Source organism: Anopheles moucheti, chromosome 2, assembly GCF_943734755.1.
Source record: "Anopheles moucheti chromosome 2, idAnoMoucSN_F20_07, whole genome shotgun sequence".
Classification (NCBI taxonomy): Eukaryota; Metazoa; Arthropoda; class Insecta; order Diptera; family Culicidae; genus Anopheles; species Anopheles moucheti.
In genome coordinates, this window is record NC_069140.1 from 101,394,464 (window position 1) to 101,417,868 (window position 23,405).

The 23,405-nt window shown below is 46.3% G+C and overlaps 1 protein-coding gene across 1 annotated transcript in view; it reads left to right on the forward strand.

Moving 5' to 3' along the window:
- Nucleotides 1-15,765, forward strand: part of LOC128297573 (paired box protein Pax-6-like) — a 39,422-nt gene extending 23,657 nt beyond the window's left edge. Inside the window, exons 3-6 of the mRNA XM_053033243.1 lie at nt 2,092-2,232; nt 13,963-14,253; nt 14,367-14,551; nt 14,782-15,765. Of these exons, the coding sequence (XP_052889203.1) occupies nt 2,092-2,232; nt 13,963-14,253; nt 14,367-14,551; nt 14,782-15,765 (1,601 nt within the window). The remainder of the gene's footprint in view (nt 1-2,091; nt 2,233-13,962; nt 14,254-14,366; nt 14,552-14,781) is intronic.
- Nucleotides 15,766-23,405: the final 7,640 nt, after the last annotated feature.

Here is a 23,405-nt window from a genome sequence, read left to right on the forward strand (position 1 = left end):
CGCAATTTGTCCATTCGTTTCGCGCGCGAGAATTGTAAGCTCGATGCCGGTGGTCCTCGGACGCACATCGGGACGGCAGTTTGGCGTGAGCTTGTTCGCCATTCAACGACCTCTCGCCGGGAGTCGAAAGCTTCCCACCGGCGCGATCGAATGCGCGAGATCCCCGGTGGGGTGTGTGTGTTAAAATTAAAAATGGTACCGTTTGTACCGCCCTCCTGCCGATGGTTGTTGCTGCTGGTACGGTTCCAGCAAGGGGTTATTTAATTCGGTCTAGGAGAGTGTATGAAGCTCATGGGGCTAACCTGCATCACAGCATACAGCATAAGCATTAAGAAACTGAACGTGAAAGAAGAAGGAAGTGCAAAAGACACACAAACTCCTTCGGGATATTAAAATGCTATAAATCATCATTTTATGCCACATTATGTGCAGGTCCGAGAGACCCCTGTTACCCTTCTTCGGAATCCTTCCTTCTCCTATTCGTAACGCAGACAACAACGAGAAGCAACCACGGAGTCAATTAATTAGATTAAATGTTGCAGTTCCACAAGCTGCAGAAACTGTAGCTACAAAAAAACCTCTATGTGAGATACAACAAAAACGAGCGGATATTCAAGTCGACAAACAGTTTTCGCAAGACTTATAAATATGTAAGCGACTGTGTATGTGGTGTGCCGCTGGAGGGAAAAAGATGGCAGTGCGAAGAGGAAGCAACGAACCGAGTCGTCGCTTTAAACCTGCACCGGCTCGATATCGATCGCTCTGCAAAATCTTCCAGATCATGAAGCCGATCATCGTGCGTAGCACAAGCGAGACGCATGTTATCTAACGATGAAGATCGTCCCATCGTCTATGGTCGGCCGAGATAGGATTTAGACCAGTGTGGAGCTCTTCCGTTCTCTATCACTGCTTTCGTCATGAGCCTCAACGATGATCCGTGCACATCATCAGGGACAAACGGCGTACCGAGCAGAGCGACCGATTAGCTTCTACATGATCCTGGTGGCTACGGAATAAACACAGGAAGCCGGAAGGCATATATTTTCCCAGTTCCCGTCCGTAGACGTCTAGCTTCAACCACGGTCGGCGAGAGCTTCGCCTGAACTGCGGGTTTTTCGGAGTCATCCGTTTCGTGCATTCGGACGATTGCCCTATGGCAATCCGTCGATTTGGCCCGCCACTGATCGGATGGCGTTGATAACAGTGGTGCACCACACTGACCACCCGCGAGCAGAACACTTCCACGCTGGACGCAAACCAACCCCCAAAAGATCCTATTTATGGGCACACATCATCACATCTGGCCACCCGCAAGGCTTTGTGCCAGGGATCATCCCCGTGTAATCGACGGTACACGAGCGATTGGTGGTGAAATTATATGTCATCGGAAGCGTTCCGTAACCGCCCTCCGTTTTATACGCTGTACATTTCCACGTCGCGAAAATTATAAGCTACTCTTCAGGAAGTGCTGGCAAGGGCCCTGCTTGTATGTGTGGTCGAAAATGGATCCCTAAGGGAGGTAGTAATACGGAGCAGTTGAAATCGCAGATCGTAATTAATTACATGAGCTCGGACCTGAAACTTTGCAATCCATGGTGGCCTCCTCCTTTAACGTCAGTAGTTACTGCTGAAATTATGCTTCACGTGTCATATTTCATCGAACGCAAATGGTGCTGATTTAGAGTCAATGCGTACCTCCCGAGGGTTTCCGGTGCAGATGCGGTGAAGATCGTGCATAAGAAATTGAAGAACTCACTGCGGGTAAAGGGCTCACACTTAAGAGGGTGCCTTTCATGAGCTGAAAGGTTGGGAAATAATGGCTGTAAGGGGCTGAAGTAACGTAACTGATTTGATCTAGATCACTTAACGTCAACTTCAAAAGTCAAGTACAGTCGACTTCTGAAAATTTGAAATCAATGTTGTCTTTTAGCTTTCCATCAAGACTCCAGACAAATCCATTCAAACGCTCCACAGCTATGTGTCTCTCCAAACTCCCCCCCTTTCTAAAGCACAAATGCTAACCATGTTTACCAAACGAGCTATTTTAGCCAGCCAATCATAAACATACTTCACCGTCCATCTCTCTTACAGGCACTCTAAGGCCACCTGGTCTGATAGGAGGCTCCAAACCGAAGGTAGCGACACCGGCCGTCGTGTCCAAGATTGAACAGTACAAACGGGAAAATCCGACCATCTTTGCGTGGGAAATCCGGGAGCGCCTCATCTCGGAAGGTAAGTGTAATGGAAACTGAGGAAACTGATCCGGTATCTTGTGCGCTGCATACTGCGTGTGTGGGCCAACCACAATACATTGTACAATGCAAAACGCAACTTCCGGAAAGCCGGCCCCGATTTGATCCTATCCGTCTGCGTGCATCGCCTAATCAAGCTCAATCAATCTCGTTCCGCTCGCGAAATGAGACAATAAATATTCCAGCGCTCCCCCGAAAGCGCTCTCGAGGTTGCGTCTCCACTGAAGACAGTGAGCAGGCAAGGGTTTAATCATCCTTCAATCATGCGACGATTCCCGAGACTAAATCCCGGCGACAAAACTGAACATTGTCTGGCCCATGTCTGATCGGTCGATCGGTCAAGATTCAAGGGCCTCTTCTATGAGATCGAGCAGGATGAGAACAACTGGCGGAATGATATGCAAATCTTGAGCCATCCAAGCCCGCCGATTGCGAGCATAGCTGGGCAAACCGAGCGAGTTGATGACGGTAAATGATGCGCTGAAGAGACTGTTTTGAGTTGAAACTGCAGCGCTTCTCGCGCTTTACTCCTCGCAGAACCGTGGCGGTTTCAAAGATATCCCCCCGCTCTCAAAGGGAAGCATGATTACGATCAGCATCGTTCGTCGGGGATGTTAACCACACACGGTGTCTCGCAACGGTCCACCCAAAAGCGAACTCGTCCGCTTCCACCCACCGAACCCATTAGCCAGTGCCTCTGATCGGGACGTAATGATAAACGATTGATTTATTGAATGAGTACGGGTTTGATTTAACACATTTCTCTCAGGTGCTGGGCCGGTGTTTCTTCTCGCCGCCGCTAGATGGCCGATAAGCGAACCGAGTGCGCCCGGGTGTGTACGCGTTCAGGTGCAACCGAAGGCCGGACATGTGGAAGTGGATGAGACTCAAAAGTAATTATGGCGCAGAAGAAAGACTAAAAGGCCACCGGTTTCTGAAGAAACCGGTGAATTGTTGATGATCACTCGATTGCGCGTTTTTCTGCGTTAAGAAGGTGATGTTAGTGCGATTTGGCATGCGGGGCAAGTAATTTGTCTTGCGCTTCGAAACCATCGTTTCAATATGAAAGGCGATCAATAAGAGATTCCGCCTGGGATGTTAACCCAACCCGACATAGTTCATATCCTACATGCTGCAACAATGAGCCATGTCCAAATCGGATGATTTATTGCTGCGGAATGAACGCGATGTGTTATGAGTATTGATAAAATCTGTCGAAAACATGCAGTATGCAAAAAGCAGTGTTCTGCGAGCACATTAATTTGAGACGTCGTTCTGCTCGCCATGCGCGATAAAATGGATGTTCACAGACCCACATTCACCTGTTGCTTTCTAGCTTACCTAATTAAAAGACAATCGTTACCCAACGTCCCGAGCAGGTGAATTATGTCCCTGTGCTTCATGATTACGATCTCACTACTTCCTTGTCCATAGCGCACACGGGTAGATACCCATTTTGAATGAAACACCTCGGTGTAACCATAGTGCTGATGATGATGCATGGATTGTGTGCCAACTGATTACATTGGTGTGGAATCATAAATTTCTTTCGCACGCTCTCAAACGCTGCACGTACAGAACGAGAACATCCAACGCTCCAAAAACGGGTCTCTGCCTCCGTCTGATTAGCCTTTTCTGCTCCAAATGGAACTACACTGGAATGGAAACGAAAAAGGTTAATCTTATCCAACGAAACCATGTCCATGCAGTCAGCCCGTTCGGTGAGAGGGATGGCGCCGTTGTTGTCGTTGTTGTTGGGACATTAATTTATTCGCTTTACGGTCTTCTCCACTCCACCAAGGCGATGCTGTGAAGCTCTAAATGTTGAACAGCAACCTTTTTTTTATTTGTGCACGGCACACACACACACACGACAAAAAGACGAGTGCTCACCTGAACTCCAGTGCAGGTCCAGTGAATGATCTATTTTTAATCTTCAAGGAGCCAGTTTAGCTCGCCCTGGCTCAAGCTAAGTAAACATCACCTTCTTAAGGGGTGCGCAATTGACCCGATACCACTTGAATGGGTCCTACTTGAGCTGGAATCCGGTGCGCACTCCCGGTCCACAAACATCGTGCTCGATCGTTCGAAAGCTCGCCCGTACATACCCGTAGCGCCCAAGTAGCGTCGATTGGAAGGCATCGCTCACACATTCCCACTTCTACCCAACGAGTGTTCGGTGAGCTCAGCTGAAACTGACTTCCTTTCGTCTGTAAAAACAACCAATCAAAATAAGTTCCAAAATCGCCTCCCGTCGAACACCACGATCTGCTCAATCTGATTGAGAGTCTCTGGGTGTCTAGTATTCAAACTCCCCAAAGTTAGACTAGCCTTCCTGATTACAGCGTTCATATTACGCGATCGATATGTTACAATTGCTTGCCCGAGTCTTTCTTCCCTCTTGCTCTTCAAAAACAACAGATTCAAAGCATTCACCGGATTATATTCTCGAATATAATACCCACACACAGACATCGAGCCTTCCTTCCGTGCAAGAAAAGAAATCGAAGATGCTAAATAATTACGAATCTTTGAGCTTCATAAACAAAAGGCATAAAGGAGAAGCATGCACTATAATATTGCTAATTATTTATATCTATGTGTATAGCTATGTATATTATGCAGCTATGTAAGCTACATTGAACCATAGAAATAGATAATCAAAACGAGAGGAGTACAGAGTTCTCCAAAAATTGAAAAAATCTTTTTTTTCAGTTCTACAATGGTTTATATAACATCCAGAGCGTATGATTAAAACAGCCCGCCCCTTGCTGGAAGGAAAATCCACATCATTCGTGCGAAGCAGTACAAGTTTCATACCATCATTCTACATACGAAACTGAAGCTCACGCCATCTTCCAATGATTATCCTAATCTCCCTCGAGCGGCTCTTGATTTCCGTTCTTTACAACACGGTCGACCAAGATTTGCCATTAATCTGGCACTGAAATCTTCGCACGCTATAGCACGTAGCTTACCCACATGACACGTTGCACTGTTGTGTCGGAACCAGTCGCGCGAATGCATGGCGTACGGATATGGATGTTCCTGTTTCTCGTACGACATGCACGTTCCCGTATATATACCGTTTTGTTTCTAATGCTACTATCCCACCACCATCCATCGGAGCACCAGCACCGTTTATTATAATGAGATTTAATTCTCACATTTGTCACAATTTTACATGCATTAGCGCAACACATCCAAACGCACGCACACACTCACACGCGCGCCAGCTGTGGGAAAAATCTTTATTGCAATCCCACGGAATGGGTGGATTTTTCACTGTGCAACGCAATCTCGACCCGCCATCACACGTCGTCGGCACCGGAGGCGACAAACGTGGCCAAGATAAAACTACGTACCGAAACTCCAGCTTCCCAGGCACGTTGGCGGACCACTGTTCGTGGTGCGATTTATGCGACGGGAGCTGGTTTATCGAACATCGATTACCGGGTGCCTCGGATATTTCTTTACCGGAAAATTGTAGCTGTTTTTCTTCTTTGGATGTCGAAAAAAAATCCCATCGGATGCAGATGATGATTTTGACAGCTGCTTGACGTTCCGCAAGCAGCAAGGATGAATCCTGCGGACATGCTCCACATATTTCTAGCGGATCAATCCGATTCCAAGACTGTTTTCGTGTGCACGGAAGGTAGCATGGAACCGCACTTTATCATACATCGCAAATCGGTGTGATTTATTGTGAATGAAGGAGGTGTATTGGTGGCAGATGGGACATAATTTGAGCTTCCGCTGGGAGCCAAATATGGTTGAGGGCTACTTTTTGGGCGGATGAATTACGATGGCTTGCTATGACTGATGAGCTCATTTTTTGATCCGATCCCATTCATTACTCATCCCGTTACGCTTCGGGGCAGAATCACGAGCGAGAAACAGCAATTGTTGACTTCGTTTTAAAGAGCATGATTTCGGTACCGTATATAGCGCATAAACACAGTACTTTTGTACACATTTGCTCGCAAAAGTTAAACGTTAAGGTGTGTCGATAATCGTTGGAAATTTATTTTTAAATATCGTTTGACTTTAACGCACCCGCGAATGCCCCGTATTTCGGTTGTAATCTACATCCATCAGTGTCATAAAAACCGACCGACAAGCAACAAAGTATCCGCCGCAAACAAAACCTCCCAACTGTACAACTGACGCGTTCTTTGACCGGCTTCAGGATCATTACTCACTGCAACGATCTCTTCCATTTTGAATCGATCCCCTCCTAGTGGGCACCGACAGACCGAAGTCCGAGGTGTGGAAAATGTAGTAATTGAAATGACTTCGACCGATCAAAAAAGCGACCGAATCGTAAATCTCGTCGAAAGTACGCCCATAGATAGCGAACATATTTCATGACCTTTTCAAAGATATCCACATAAGAAAAAAAACGGCTAAAGAAGCTCAATTTGCTACCCAAAAGACGTTGTAATTGAAATCCGTGCCACACTCGGAAGTGTGCCTTCCGACAAAAGACTCCCGCTGGTCTGGGGCGGTAGAGTGGTTGCCTTGCGGTAGTTTAATTTTATTAACCGAAATCTCCAGTCTTGATATCTTGTGGAGATGCCCAGTCTCAACGGGATCCGTCAGGTGGCCACGTGGGGAACCATAATTTGAGCTAAACTTCAATTATTAGTCCAGAGTCAATGCTGGGCGGTGAATTTACTTAAACTTTGATCGATTTTCTCTCTCCAGCTGGAACTGCAATACGAGAGGTAATTTCCCGTTGTTTGGATAATAGCCTACCCTTGGTTTAAATTAATATCACGAGAGCACTTCTTCCAAAACGTAATTCGACTCGTGCCACGCGGTGGATCGTCATTAGTGACTGAAGATATTTTCCAAACAATCCACTTCGAAAAAGAATGTTTCTTTTAAGAACACCTACGGCGGTGCTCGGACGTAATTGCGCATAATTTAATCGATGTCTTGCTGCGGTGATCTAGTGCTAACAGTAGGTTAAAACGAACGGCTCCGATCCGTTGACAGCTCGCTTCGCTGCTCAAAATCAAGCGCGGACATGAGGCTCCACCATGTCCAAGCGAACGGTTTATGGTCGATCTGGTCCCGCTACCGTACCGGAGCAATGTAAAAGTGGTTCCATCAAGCTCTCATATCATATATGGCATACAGCATGGCACCAGCAGTGTCGCTGCCGTTTTAATACCCGATTGCTCAACTGCCATTTCAAACCCACCCAATAGCCTAGATGGCGCGATGGTGGGCGAGATTGAATTTACATTTCTAATTTCACCTGCCGTTGGACAACTCGCGGACATTAATGAGCGCCGGGCGACAGGCAATATCAATTAAAGAAAATCACAAATGGTGCCTCCGGAGTGCGCGCGTGCACATGGTGTAGGCTGGTCAAGTGCAAGTTTGGTTGAATTAAGATACAACGTATTTGAACGGAATAAATCAACCAACAGAGCATGGGTGGTTCTAATGTGCAATGGGTGCGAGTGCTCAGTGTCTTGCTTTTGTTTGAACGTACAGGGACACACTTCGGCGCTAAAAATATGTGGAGTGGATTTTAGATGAAGCTTATCCGAGTGCATGTTCTGTTTTCTTTTCATAGTAAAACAATAACTTAACGCATGCTTAATAGGCTCTATATGAGAGGTGCACATTGTATAATAAGCGTGAAGTCGTAAATCGCTCTGGCGAAAATACTATTTCTACCCGTTGAGTTACAGCACCATTTTTTCCAATCACCGACGGTTAGCGAAAGAAAAGTGACTGCAAACCATTGGAATATGTTACTCGATTGCCATGTTTATAGTAAATATTTTGGAACGCATAAGTCACGTTTTAAAGTTTCAGCGTTTTAATATTTGCCGTCTCTGAATTCATGTTTAATTCAAAATATCCATAGTCATTAAACTGCTAACTAGAAACGTATTTCACCAGCATTGACGCAACGCTATCATAATCATAAAGGTCCACAGCTCTCCAACCCGAACTGTGTTTTCCCCCAATAAAAACAAACCGCCCGACTGACAGCCACTAAAACGGGAAATTTGACGACATCGATCAATCCCAAATTGATCGTCAAATTAAGCCCAGCTTCTACCGTTGGCGCTGCTGAGGAAGCCAACATAGCGAAACGTACCGTAGCCGATAGTGGGCTTCCTTTAAGGCGAAAATTTGCCGCTGATGCAGAGTACGCCATTAAAACACAAACTATCCCTATCAATCGATAGCATGCGAAAGTCGTGCTCCCACGTGATGAGGTGACAATATTCATAAGGAAAGGCGGTGAGCCGAATAGTTCCCCTAATTAGCGAGCAGCGACCAGGCATCTAAACGATCCGTTTGATGGCTCTATCCAACGCCGTGTGTCTTTCCCATTCGATTCTAAATGACCGCGTGAGAGCAGAAAGGCTCATTATCCGCCGCTGGATGGTACGGGATCGTTTGGTGGGGATTTGTTTTTTTTTGCCATCGTTACGGATGCACGGATGGTGAGCGGGAAAATGTATGCAAAAACACACCCCGATGATCAAATGGAGTCTAGGTGGGTCGTTGTGTCTTCTCCCAGTACCGACTCGAGACGAATCGAAATGCTATCGAGATCACTATCGCCTGTACGGTCGGCCGGACACGGCTGATGGTTTTGCAGAACCAGGAGAAAGATTTATTGCTGCATCGTCGGCATGAAATGGCACTGAAATGGTTCTACGGTTCGGTTGAGGACATGTGAATTTCGCTTCAACTAGTTTTACTTCTTGACATAGAACGAGATTGCAATTGTACGATCTGGACGATACGCTCCTCACGACTGTCCATCGAAGGATCGTGAGCGCCACACGGGATGGTCACCAATCAGCGATACGGCACAGGATTAATATTGGGAATCGGGCAACTAGCTAGCAATCAGCCTGTCTACCTCTAGGGACGAATGACCGCCCGACAAGGCATTATACTCCGTGCTCGTAAAACCGTAACATTTTACCCTCAAAAACCTTCCACCGAATCATCATTTCGATAATGGAGTTTTGTGGTCGTAAAAATACTAGTGTCAGAAATCGATTCCATCCGGTAATGTCCCGGTCCGGGTCCGGATCGACCGATCTAACCCCAACGAACAGGGCTTTGTGGTCATAAAACTGGCTGGCGTTTGTCTGATGTCGCATTCCTCACCCAAATGACTGTTTAATTTCGACCACAGATATGGTATTGGAACCAAAGCAACGCAATAGGATTGAGATTTGATTAAAATGGGAACATGATTGTATTTTAGGTTCAAGGAACACTATGAATCTTTCTTTCTTCAAAACCCAATGCTTCTGTCGTAAAAAAAAGGAACAAGTTCTAAAGCGTGTTAAACCGCCGGTCGATCCTTGAACTATTTCTTTTTTGTTTATCTGCTTAGTCCGAGCAAATTTTCGTTAGAAATACGCTGTAAAATTTGGAGATTGCTAACGTCCTGTCCGTAGTTTTCGTCGCTTTGATCATCACGCCAAGCTGGTGGTACCTGCAAAATTTAACTCGAACCCGCGTGTTCTTGACCGTTTTGATTCAATCGATTTAAGACGCCCAATAGCCAGCTCTGAGACACGATATGACAATGCGGAGTCTCAAGTGGCGTAGCTCAACTCAAGGCCACCGAAACGGACAATACAAAAACCATCCGACAAACGGGGCATCGGAATGCCCTGAGATACCACACGGGGAAAAAAAATCGATCGCAAACCCGATCGTAAAAGTTTCAATTTTTACGACCACTCGACCCATAAAATCTCTAATAAAGCACTGAATTAATTACGGCACGGAATATATGGACCACTTAGATCGGGAGGAACAGCGGGGTGGTTTCGCTCCCTCTGGTGGATGAATTTGGAAGCCCGACGAAGGAAGTCCGGTGTCGTGTTTTCTCGATCGGTGCCTGTTGTTATTGAACAGCGACCGGAAAATTGATTAACACTCGTGGCTTTACAAATGTTCGGATGGTATTTGGAGCTGTGCTTGACGACACTGTATTGAGTGTTTGCCAGAACGAGTTCGAGCACGCACGGTCGAACAGATAACTTTTTATGGCTTTCAATGGCTTTATTACGCTGGCTGAATATGATTGATTTTGAGGCAGTGCTATGGAAACTTTCAGCAAACTGTCTACACTTGTCAGTTGAAGATTTAAAATATCACATAATATTTCGTTTAAATAATTCTTTGTGTTATACCTTACTGCTGTTCCAATTGTTAAATAAGTGTCATCAAAAACATAAACAGAAACTCTTTTATAATTGTGACGATATCTTAACATCGCCGTTAAAACGCTTCCACACTCCAGTACATCAATAGATAATTATCCATTTCCGCCAAAAGATGTTCAATATTGGACATTCATTGAAACGATTGAAACGAAACGATCTTAGGAAAGCAAAAGCGCCACATCAACCGACACAGAAACCTTACACAACTAGTTAAAATAGTTCGTGCCCAAGCTAAAGTTCGAAAAAAGAGATTCTATAAAGTCGGTGAAACTCAGCTGTCAGTTATCATCATGCGTACCGTCATAGAAACCACCCGAAAAATCTAACCCATCGATCGGTGAGTTTTTGATTCCGAGCGCATTATTACTCCCGCACGCAACAAACGCACGGAAGGCACAGGGCAGACCGCCAAAGGTTTCATCGCCTCCGGTGCTCCACTACCCCATTCTACGATTATTTGGAAATGGATTAATTACACATTTTCGATATAAACGGTTCGTCTCAAACCTCGGTGCCGCTACTGCTGGGCCGATCTTCGTCAACCCGTCAACCGCCCGGGATGGGGGAAACACACAACAAACGGCTACACACACAAAAAAGGTGAAATAAACCGTTCACTCCGTTCCGAATTCAATAGTCACAATGGCAAAAAGGAAACCCCTTCGGCTGCGGGGTTGGCTCTGCTCAAGGCGCACCGGGCGAACAAAACGGGCGCACGGAATCATGGGGAGGCATAACACAACACAAACGAGCTGGGAATCGAGTTCGGGATGGGTTCGGTTTCGTGCTCACTGGATTTCTTTTTCAAACCCCCGGTCGCCCATTTGTTCGACATCGAAGCAAACGGCAGAAGGAAGAGAAAACTTAATCAATAACACAACAATAACAATATTTTGATGATAATACTTCCACTTCAGTGTAGATAAACTATTATTACGCGATCGCTCGGCCGTTCACAAGCGCTGGCTGTTTCTGTCCAGACGCGTTGGCTCTGCGCTGGCCGCCGAGTATGCCTGCGGCGGGTGCGAAACTTCCAAATGATTGATGGTTAAATGTTGGCCCGCGCTACGGTTGGTGTGTTCGAAATATTCACCGAATATCGTCCGCACTCTTTCGCACTCTCTCGCAACCTACCGTGCCCGACGACTGCGTGAGGTATGCTGCCAGCCCTTTTCCCTACGAAAGGCGTCAATTGCTCAGCCAACACATTCCGGTGTAGCTCCTGCGTGGTGGCGGCTCTCTGCGTGCGTTTGCTACCATTCTGTTTTGTTTGGATCTCCGCGTCGACTCCGACGGACCTTGGCCAGGGTCCCCGAGCGGGCCTAGCAATAACTGCGCCCCGGTTATTCGTGACTCAGCATAGCTCAGGTTCCGAGGCTTCGAAACCCGAGGATTATACATGTTTTTGGATCAGCGGCTCAAGCCGGTTAGATACTATCGACGGCAAATGATAGACTGCCGAGGCGCTGCTGACCCATCGACCGGGTGAATATGTTTAGCAACAATCTCGCAAATCATCTCCACCGGGTAAGCGATCCTCTTGCCGGGTGTCGGGAATAGCTAGCGGCAAAGCGCACACAGCAGGTCTTGTCCGTTCGTTGATCGGGTATTAATTGGACGATGAAATGGGCTGATAAAAATGATACGGACGAGTCTGCGCTGCGGTGCCTCGCTGTCGTAGAAGAGATCTTTTATACGGGATCATAATGATCTCAACATGCGACAAACAAATTCTGCCCATTTCTTGAAGTTTTCAAGTGAAAGAGGTAGCACCAATTAGTTGCTTAGAGTTGTTAATTTGGAAGAGTCCATCCTTTAAACCATCACTCCATACAACAGAAAATTGTAATTCTGGCGCTAAAGATCTCCGAGCATCTCGAGCATGCTAGATCTGATCTGATATGAAGCTATCAGGTATGACCCAAATACAACTAATTCAATTCACCCACAATTATCACTTTTAGGGTTATTTTGATATCACAAAAAACGAGGTTTATAAATTAGACATAACCGAAACCACAGGCACGGAAGTTTGCGGCCAAGCGCCAATGCGAAACATGCAAGAGCGAAACAAAAGAATGTGTTAAAAGTGTCATATTAATATCACGTGCCCAGTGGTTCGGATAATACTTAGAAAAATATCTTAATACCACCGAGGCTCTCTATGGTTTGCTTCTTTGAAACACCACGACGGGAAAGGCTTCTCTTTCCGGGAGAGCTGGTACGCTGGTTGAAGTTGATCTTAAAGGACTCAGCAAGAGTCGGGTTCCATGTGTTCCTTAATTCTGTGTATGCATGTATTTGGAGCCCGCAGCCGTTGGGAGCGATTTCAGAGGCAGCAGCTGACCTTTTCTTATATGTATCAGCAAAGTCGTTGGGGCGCATCGACACTACCACATTTCTTCGAAATCTGTATTCAATCGAACGACCCTCCGGAATCCCTAATTTGGTGTGTAAAAATTCTTGTTTACACTCGGATCTACTCGACCACACTCCTCCATATCGTTAAGCATCCCGTGGAGATGTGCGTTAAGGTTCCGTTCTGTTCTCTTTGGACACCTTTTGCGCTGAGATACCGTCCCGGCACCCGGTGCCTTCGTTGGTAAATTGTTGACGGTTTTCTGATTGAAGGGCATTTAAGCTGATCCCGTCTCTCTCAGTCGTCCGCTAGTCAGGCATCGACAGGGCTTCCCGCGGTGCAGTAGCCGGAGACGTTCGGGATTTCTTGGAGGATTTCATTTTCCTGCCTGTCCGTTCCGATAATCGCTGTCAAGCGCCGAATCCTCGGACCACCAATCAAACCACCCAACAGAGCACACGCACTCCGAGGCATCCCCGGAATGATTGGATCGGCGTGTTACGTTGTTGTCCGGGTGCGTATTGTAACCGTCTTTTTGGGAAGGTTATGATACGCAACTGTCACTGCCTTTGGATGAAGTCTTCAAGCTAAAGGGATAACCTTCCAAAATACAGTCCCACCAAACGGGGTGACGAACAGGGTCCGCTTTGCCACTGACTGTGAAATCGATCTGCAGCCGCGGCTACCCGGCGGGAGATAAATTCTTAAGCCCCATTTCTCGGTAACTTGCGGGTCCAAATTGAAATCTCAACGACCACTTGACAGGGCTCAACTTCAAACCGAGAAGATGGTCCGAAATTCCCGTGCCGTGCGCAGGTAAATGTGCGGAATGTTAACGCAGCGAAACCGTAACTAACGTGGCCGGTAGCGTGCCTTGCCCCAACCTACCAAACATAGACAAACTGACAGCACTTTGACAAGTGGTTTTGACTTCCGTCAAAAAGGACCTCACTTTGAACATTGAAGAGAGAAGCTGCCTGAAAAGCTGCTCATCAAAAGAAGACATCAACTGATTTTGACGGTGTTTAGCTAATCCTCTTTTATCCCGATTCTTTCCCTCTCTCTCTCTCTCTCTCTCTCTCACTCTCTCTCTCTCTCTCTTTCGCTCTGCCCGCTCTCATAGGTGTTTGTACGAATGCGACTGCTCCGTCAGTGTCCTCTATCAACCGAATCCTGCGTAACCGGGCTGCAGAAAGAGCGGCGGCTGAGTTTGCTCGGGCGGCTGGCTATGGACTCTATCCACCTCCACCATACGGTGGATTTCCTTGGCCAACTCCCACGCATCTGTGGTCCCCAGGACAAGGACTACCCAATATGTCCCAGCCTGGCGGTAGTACTACCCCCGGTACGATTGGATCACCTGGTTCCGGTTCGCATGAGACACTTGGCTCGCCAGACGGAAATCGATTAATCGGTAAGTATTTTACAATACTATTCCATTCTTGCGATACAGTATATGAGATCTTCCTTGGAGTTCTCAATTACTTAGAATCATTCCTAATCTATTCCGTATCTGATTCAAAACAGACATTGAGGGCGAAGACTCCAACAGCCTGGACGGCGATCAACCAAAGTTTAGACGTAACCGCACCACCTTCAGCCCGGAGCAGCTCGAGGAGCTGGAAAAGGAGTTCGACAAGTCGCACTATCCCTGCGTCAGCACCCGTGAGCGTCTCGCGTCCCGTACCTCCCTCAGTGAAGCCCGCGTACAGGTAACTATCAGACCATGGGATAGAAAAATTTCCTTCGCTTTCTTGGAACTGCGCAACTGTCCAACGGTTGTCGGGCAAGCGCGTTAACCCCTTTCAACCCGTGTCCTCCATCATCTTGCTAACCACCGAACGGTCGCTTGCTCCGACTCCGAAATCCGAAACAGACGAGGAAATTTTTCGCGCTTAGCTATAAGTGTTTGAGCTAATATACTTATAACTTGAACTACTAGGTTTGGTTTTCCAACAGACGGGCGAAATGGCGACGTCATCAAAGAATGAATCTTTTAAAAAGGTCCACCTCGCCGAGCACGCGTGCGGCGGCGGTGGCGGGAACGGCAAGTTCCGCTTTCACCCCTGGCTCCCCGCCGCCGCCGCCGCTGCAGCAGCAGCAGCAACAGCAGCCGCCGCCGCCAACCGGATCACAGCCGCCAGCGCCGGGCTCAACGGGACCGGCGGCCCTGGCCCATTCCCAACACCCTTCCTCCGGTTCGCCGGGAGCGGGCCCTCCCCTGCCCGGTCACCACCATCTTCCCCATCATCTGCAGGGGGCGACAGGATTGCACCATCCGCACCATCCGCACCACCATCTCACCCACCCGCACCATCATGCGCTTCATCCGCACCACTTTCACCAGCAGCCGCCACCGCCACCACCACCGGGCTCGGCGGCTGCATCCCATCAGCCAGGGGGCTCCTCCTCTCAGCTGCCACCCCATCACCACCATCACGCGGCCCATCTGCACTCCAACCGGTCCACCTCGCCGGCGGCCCAGGCAGCACAGGCGGCGGCCGCCCTGGGAGCCCAGGCGGCAGCGGCAGTAGCGGCGGCACAGGCGGCGCAATCATTAGTCACAGCATCAACTCCATTATTAATGGGCGGTGAGCATAGCGCGTTCCGGTCGCTCGTGCCAACGTCAGCGGCGGCCCTATTCGCGGGTTTGTCCCGCTCGTACGCCGCCACCACCGGTTCCTCCAACCTGGACTCAGCCAGCCCGGCACCGAGCGATGATTCGGACGAGGAAATCAACGTGCACGACGACGATTCTAACGATGAAACGCACGAAACGGGCGGGACTGGGCGTCCAACGAATGGTGGCGGCTCGCGTCATCGCCGTCGCCGTCGCTCCAGTTCTGTCACCGCTTTTACCGACTCCTCCTCCGGTCCCTCCGGTCCGCTGCAACTCACCAAACACGAACGCACACCGCAACAGTGAAGCCTTACTGCACAACAGCGCAGTCGAGGGGGGGACAAAAGGCAGCCATGTTTACCCAGGCCACCATTTCACGCACCCTGCGGCCGAAGGACGAACAGAATAGAGGGTGTCGATTACACACCTCGGACTGTGGACGCCCCTGTACGCCGAAAGGAAAATGGCGTAATGCAGGGTGTGCAGTTGGGTTCCCCTTTCTTTCTGCAGGAAGCCCTCCGTAAACGCATGGCATGGTTCCAGCAGAGAATTGAACCAATGCAACACGTGTTCGATAGGGTCAGCAAACCATCATGGCGCGGACGGTTTTCAACCCGCAGGAGGTGTTGCCTTTTCATGGCGTTTCGTGCAAATGCAAATTAATCAATGTTCGCTGGAAACAAGCATGTAACCGTACCCCCGAAAGACGAAAGACCCTGCGACATAAAAGTAATACGATAATCAATTTTCCCTCTACATCCCCTCTTTCCAACCGCTCCTTACCCGCTCCACCCGGACCGAGACTTCAACCCTCTTCAAGGTGAATCAGTGCAGGCTAGGTGTAGATTATTTTCATTTGACCCACTCTGCCGTTTCATTATTCAATTATATATTGAGGCTTCTTATATAAGCGAACGACCATTGCCTACAGTGCGTTGCGATCGTTCATCCAGTGGCGAAAAGAACGAGAGACAGAGCGATAATAGGAGATAGAAATGGCGAAAAGGTATGCTGATTGTACTTTACTGTGTAAAATACGTTTCTAAACAAAGTAAATGTTCTTTAAAGATGTGCATAAATAGACAACTACCATAGATAGATCAATCAACGATGTTATCTTCTGGCTTTATTTTACGACCCTTTCAACACCAGTTCGATCAAAAAACCTAATGAAATAGATAGCGAAATTTAAAAGATTTATACGTTAGCAAAATAAGTTTTACCGACAATTGTTATGCAATCCAATCCAAACAAAACTTGTGCGGAAACAGTATAGGTGCACGATTTAGTCGAGAGATTAGCTGGTCGGAAGGCAAAAAAGGTCCACGAAGACAAACTACCTGTTATGTGATTAGGTGTGCATGGGAACGTGACTCTTGCTAGGTTTTGTAGCATACGTGTATGAGTGCGGTATACATTAAGTGCGATTTGAACTACTTAGCCGCTAATATACTAGGGAAGTAATTTAAATCAATTCATTCTGCTAATCCTCTAACTTTCCTGTGCACCAGTGCACCTGCTCGTTGTGTATGTATTTCCCAACTAGACGCTTCACATTAGACAAAATAGATGTGTAGGAACCACCCAATAGGCAATAGGTGGTTTGTCTGTAATGTTACTGGTAGGAGACGCGTCGGGCGCAATGTATTGATTTTAAGGCACGTGCTAATTTATGAGTAGATTTAAAACATGAACAATGCTGGAAAATGTTCCCAAGAATGGCAATTGATTTTGAAATTCAAATATACTGAAAAACAAATGAAAACGAGCTCTTAGTTACTTACTTGCTTAGCGATTATTGCATATCGATGACAGTAGACTATTTTCAACTCCAAAGAAATGTGCGCCCATTAGCTTGCTTCAATCAAAAATACTTCCTAAAGTATCTGCACCAATCCCACGGGCTCGTAATACCTGCTCGTAATAGCGACAATTCAAACGTACAATAAAACTCCCAAACAAATGAGCTCAAATTAGCTCGGCATCCAACCGATCGAGCGGCAAACTGTAAACTCGTTTGACCGGTGGCAGCGAAATGCATCGCAACTTCAAATCGAAACCCAGGCCTGGAAGCAGACCATTTTAAAAGGGTATCGCAGAATTCTTCTCTCCATACGTGGTTGCCAAATACAGCAGCCGAAATTCATTGCCGCCATATTCAGCATTATAGAAACAAAAACCCTCCCCGTGGGATTGTGTTGGCCGTTGGGCTGTTTGTCTCTTTCCTGCGTCGTTTGTGTGTGTGTGAGAGTGTTTTTTTTTTAGTATCATTTGCATAATATTCGCATCATTGCATTACTGCAACTCGGGGCGTGATTGCAAATCGACAGCAGCAGTGTGGTACATTTTGTTCAACCCATTTCAAATTCCAGATATTCTTCCATTTGCCATCACGTGCACAGTGTGCAGACAAATGATCATGTCCACCTATCAACACCTTTCCGAAAGGATCGTCCCTTGCTTTAAGGTAGAGTACAATTTTGGTGGCATATTGGCATACGATCGTTTTGTAGTCTTTTTGAGGTGAGCTGTTCTTTTTTTAGGTTGCTCATATTCGTTAAAATCCGGCATCCAATGAGGCTGGACCACTCAAAGACTAACGCTTTATCAGCCACACGTACACAAATGCGGCCACAAATCCGATCATCAAGGTGAGGATCAGTTTTTTATTGTCTCTCTTTCACCCGCAACTAAACCCAACTGAAGGCGACTTGAATGTTATTAGTGCGTATCGTGTGCTGTGCTTTTTTTTTTTTCATTCCTCCTACCCCCTTTAGGCCACTCATACATGGATGGCCAGCAGTGGTTAAGTGCTCGTAATTTCTGCCAATTTATGACATCAATTAGACCGTGTCCGAAACGAGGTGACAAACGCATCGGGTTAAATCCCCCAAATTGCTCCCGAAAAAGAGCACGACGCGGGGTTCATGTTTTTTTTTCGATCACATTTTTATCACTCTAACTGTTTGTGGATGGGTGGTGGATATGAGTGCGCAAGAAAATGCTAAGTAACCGTGCTAAAAATGTGTGAAAATACCTATCAAAACAGAATCCCTCTTTTGATATGCAGCGCCTGTGGTGAGCGCTTTTTTTTCCATGCCCCCTTGCTAATTAACCATGTTCAGTTTTAAACGATTTATATTCTTCCTTCTTAACACTGTTAATTGAAAGGTGCAAAGAACCGAAATAAATTTCCACACCGAAACAAAACCCCGAATGGTTCATTTCCGTCATGCCAATCCCTAAAAATGATCTCATTAATTAATGGATTTGGCGCCTGCCGAAAGTCATGAACTTCGTGTGTGGATGAGCATCGAAATGTGATCATGTGGTAAGAATTACTTCCATACCCTTTTGTTTCTCTCACCCATTGAATTTGCCGACACAGACCTCAACTAACGATTTTATTTTAATAAATTGGATTAGCGGGTCATTTTCTTATCACGCTTTTTGGCTTCAATCTTGAAACAACATTTTAAAATAAGTTTAATTAGGGTCCTTAAGTGAGACTTTAATTCCAAACATAACTACTCTGTAAGCTATGCTCTGTAAGAAACGCCTTTGTATTCCGCCGTGATACTGGAACCAATTTCACGTGCTTTAAAATAACATTATAAAAGATAACTAGATACTTTAGTAAGTAGAACTACTATTTTACACACTTTTGTTTGCACACAAACGCTTTGCCACAATGAAGAAATAATTAAACTTGCCCATTTTGTATCAAACCTCAAACCTGCACCTGTTTTAGACAAACAAAAGAACCATCTTTCTTGAAGCAATATGATGATCAACTTTTTTGCGGGTTCATTTCACTAAACATCAAACTAATGATGATCGTTTGGATCATACAGACGAAACTCGTCAGATTACATCGCCGCCCAGAGCTCGGTGCTACTCATCGTAACCATGCGACAAGAGAATTTAACATTCGGTCGATCAAACAACCTTGTTTCGTTGAAGCACAAGCAGCACATTTGATGTCCCCAGGCAAAATCGTGTATAGATTATGCTAATACCGACAGACGTAACATACTGCTTAGAATCTGCACAAGGCCTACGTTAGGCGAGGTATGAATAGTTGGATGGGTTTGATCTAAATCGATAAAAAGCCACCGGCAAGCAGTGGCTGACGCGTGTTCCCTTTGTCCAGTGAAGCAGCTGGTTCGGTACAACATGAATCGCTAATAAAAATAAATACCCCGGAAAAAATACCCCGTTTGAACAACAGCTTTTTAAGTTTCTTCAGTTTAGTACAACTTTCAATAAAAGACAATGAAAAGAAACGAATCAAATATTCATTTAGCGAAGCTCTTTTTTATAACGAAAATAGAAGTTTACTGTGAAAAAAATCCACAGATAAAATGATCGTAGACCTTCAAAAACTTGATCATTGAATCATCACCAAACTAAACAAAAACAAAAACACCAACATCTTCCGAAACCGACAGGTGATTCGACTCGATCGCTCCGGTCACACATAAACATCGTCATAATCATTCGACCCGTGATCATAATGTCATCGGCCGCTTCTTTATACCCATCCTTGATCATCATTCCCTTTTTTTGTGCAGGCAAGTCAACCATTTAGGCATTAGACTTAGACAGCGAACTCGATTTTATTGAACGTCGTCCAAATGGATGGAAAACTAAAAGCAGAAAACCACCGCACCAATATCACGCGAGTGGACGCGATCGGATGTCATCGGCGGGGCCTGATGCTTGCTCACGATGCTCACAAACTTACCCATTCCGATGTCTTTCAACCTGCCAGCCTTACGCTAACGGGCATGCGCTTGATAACAAAAATATGCCATAAATACATTCTGAAGCAGCCCCGGACTGGCAGCAAATATATGAGAGGCATCCAAAAAACGCCCCAGAAAAGAATAAAATAACCATAAATTTGCTCCAAAATCTGACAGCTAGCGCACCGGAGGTGGAGACACCAAGCGACGAACCTTGCTTAACACCGTTGCAACTTTCGCTCTCGGGCGCTCGGGGTCGGATATGTATGGATTCGGTACAAAAGATGGATGTATGAGTGTGTATGATTTTTTTTATTTCACTTTCGATTGTTCCTCAAGGCGTAGAACGTTTGCAAACTGAGCCCAGCGTCCCAGCTATTCCCGCCCGGTGTCCTGCCCGGTGGTGTGACGAAAAAGGCGCGAACAAAACCATAATGCCTTTGTGAGTTCATGTAAAGAATGAAAAATTAATGTGCGCACATTCTCCACTTGCTCGCCAACCTGACATTGCTGAGAGTGGTCGAGTTCCTTGACTGCGCCACATACAAAAAAACCACAAACGCAAACGGAGGATAGCAAAACAGCCGGGAAACAGAAAATGGATGGGCAGCCTTTTGGGAAGCTTTTGTGTGAGGAAACCGGATAATTTACGATGTATTTTTCTACCTTCACGTAATTAAATTAGGATTACGCCCGAGCCCGCGCAGTTTGCGTAGAGCACAAGGCGTTAGGAAGCAGTGGGGGTTTAATGAAGGGGAACTCTCAGAGCTGGTAGCGATTGCTAACACACTCACTCATGCCGTCGGTCCTAATTTGGGCGACACTACACACCACCGGAATCGGAGCTTCTGTTAAGCCTACCGAAAAAGGCTCCCGGGGCTGTCGGGTCGGGAACTTGCTGTCCGTTGTTGTACCGTTGGGCAAACAATGTTCGTACATTGTACCCATTCCGGAATGAAGTGATTCGAAATCCTCCCATGATATATCATCCCGGGGCAACGGATTGGTGAGGCGATATTGGGGAATCCACTCGGGTAAGTGTTCATTTGTTTTTGGCACCCGACTTTGGGAACGCTTTCAATAAAACTGACACCTCGTTGGAGCGAAGTGGACGATTATTGCTTTTTGCTCTATCGACGGGCGATTTCGGTCGATGGCCTTACACACATGCAAAACAACCGGTAAGCCAAAATCGATCAACTTCAAACTGTTTGCGATGATCGAAATGGACACCCGGTTTCCCCGGTAAAGTTCAGCAAATTATGCCTTGCAAACAATGGTGGAACTGGCTTTGCGAGTTTTGTCGATGAAGAGCCTATTATTTTATTGAAATTCCTGCATCCATACCAACAAGGGGCAAGTGATTGTGGCGCCTTTGAAATGATTTGCTTCCAGTACCAAATAGCGCCGTAACGAAACTTAAGCCGCGGCACCAGCTGAACACACTCTTCCTTGAGTGCCTAATTTAATAATCGAATCAAACAGTCAAAAGCGGAAGATACTTCCATTTCTATTCGTGCGTTTTTGAGAGGCCAATTGGGTTTGCTATTTATGATGGAACCGGTTTGAAAGATTAGAGTGAATTAAGTTCATAAAATGATAACAATTTATTCAAACTAGCTTTGATTTTGGTATGAAACTAATGAAGTTGTGTAGCAACTGTCATTTTGAAAAATAAAATACACCACAGACGACATATTTTTATTCACACAAAGAAGAGCCATATCGGGTTATTCAAACCTAAACACACAATCGTGCAACCATTCCGCCGAAACGGTCGATGCGTTATCTCATTTATCAATCTGCCATTACATCTCCATTCTTACAAACAACAGTTACATCTCAATCTCCTCTAGTTTCGATTGCCATCTCAATCCACCCGACACGCATCCTCTCATGTTTTTAACCTCGCTGACCACAACCGGCACCAACCATCAACAAATGCAATTTTCCCTCACGGTTGTCTACACCGAAACCGGTCAGGCTTATCGTTAACAGAATCACGCTTGATTAGGACTGAAAAATTGCACCATTCGTCGCACCGTTTAGCCGAACCGATGGCTAGTCGGACGGGCCTGAACTAACGGCTAATTAATATTGATCACCAGCATACGGTCGAACCCATAGTGAACCGCGTGCCTGTTTCCCATGGAATGAACCCGCACGGGTAAAATGGGTCGTGTTTAACGCCCTGCCACCAGAATGTCAGCCATACGGGAGAGCTGGATCGAAAACCCTCGCTCCGGTTCGGTGGAGAATAGTGAAATCGTAGCTGGACCAGCGACGTACGCTGGTGACACCGAAATCGGCTGTGACGGAGACGATCGTTTGGGATCGGGTTTGGGTGTGAAAATGGTGAAGATCCATCCACGCTCATGCAACAGAGACTCGTGCAAATCAATTTCGTTCTGTTCTTTCAATTTAAATTAGTACGCCTCGATTTAGAATACTTTTATGCTGTTTGGTTCGTTGGTCCGAAAAGATTATGCTGCTGGCATCACTCTCTGACCGCGTGTGGAAGCTGCTCTGTTCTGGAAGCGACGGTTCTCACGAATGGAGTTGGGAAGGTGAATTCAATTTATGTGCGGCAAAAGGGTGAAACGAATCGATGAAAGGTGAAATCAAAGTACGCTCGAGGTACGGCAGTAATTGAAGCAGGGTGGAAATTGAATTAACGCTAAGCAGCGCAACGTCGATTGGGAAGGAAATCAATTCTGTCCGCTACGACGTCCGAGCGTTGTCGTTTGTGCACTCGAAGAAGAGCTTCACAGTTTCAGACAGTATGTTGGAAACTAGGAGTAACTTTTATTCACTTGTTTTATTACACAGAACATTAAATTTTAAGTTTGTTATACTGGTCACTAATTATTATGAATATCACGATATCAAACAAGTTCTTACAGAACTCCCGAAGGCTATGAACGGCAAAACAAAATGAGGAAATCAATCACACATTCTGAACCCTAATTCGAACGAGGGGTAGTTACCTAACTTTCACTTCTTATTTTTAACGTCTTCATAAAGGATTTACTCAGCGAGGGCAGCACAAAAACACTCGCCCGCCAAGGTACTCCCGTTGCCCAATGCCATTTTCAGTGCGTGACATCGTTTCACATTTCACAGTTTTACTACCTACCGTAAGCTGACCATTTTCCGACGATAAAATGCTCCCGCTCGGAACGCTTCAAGCTGCCGGCC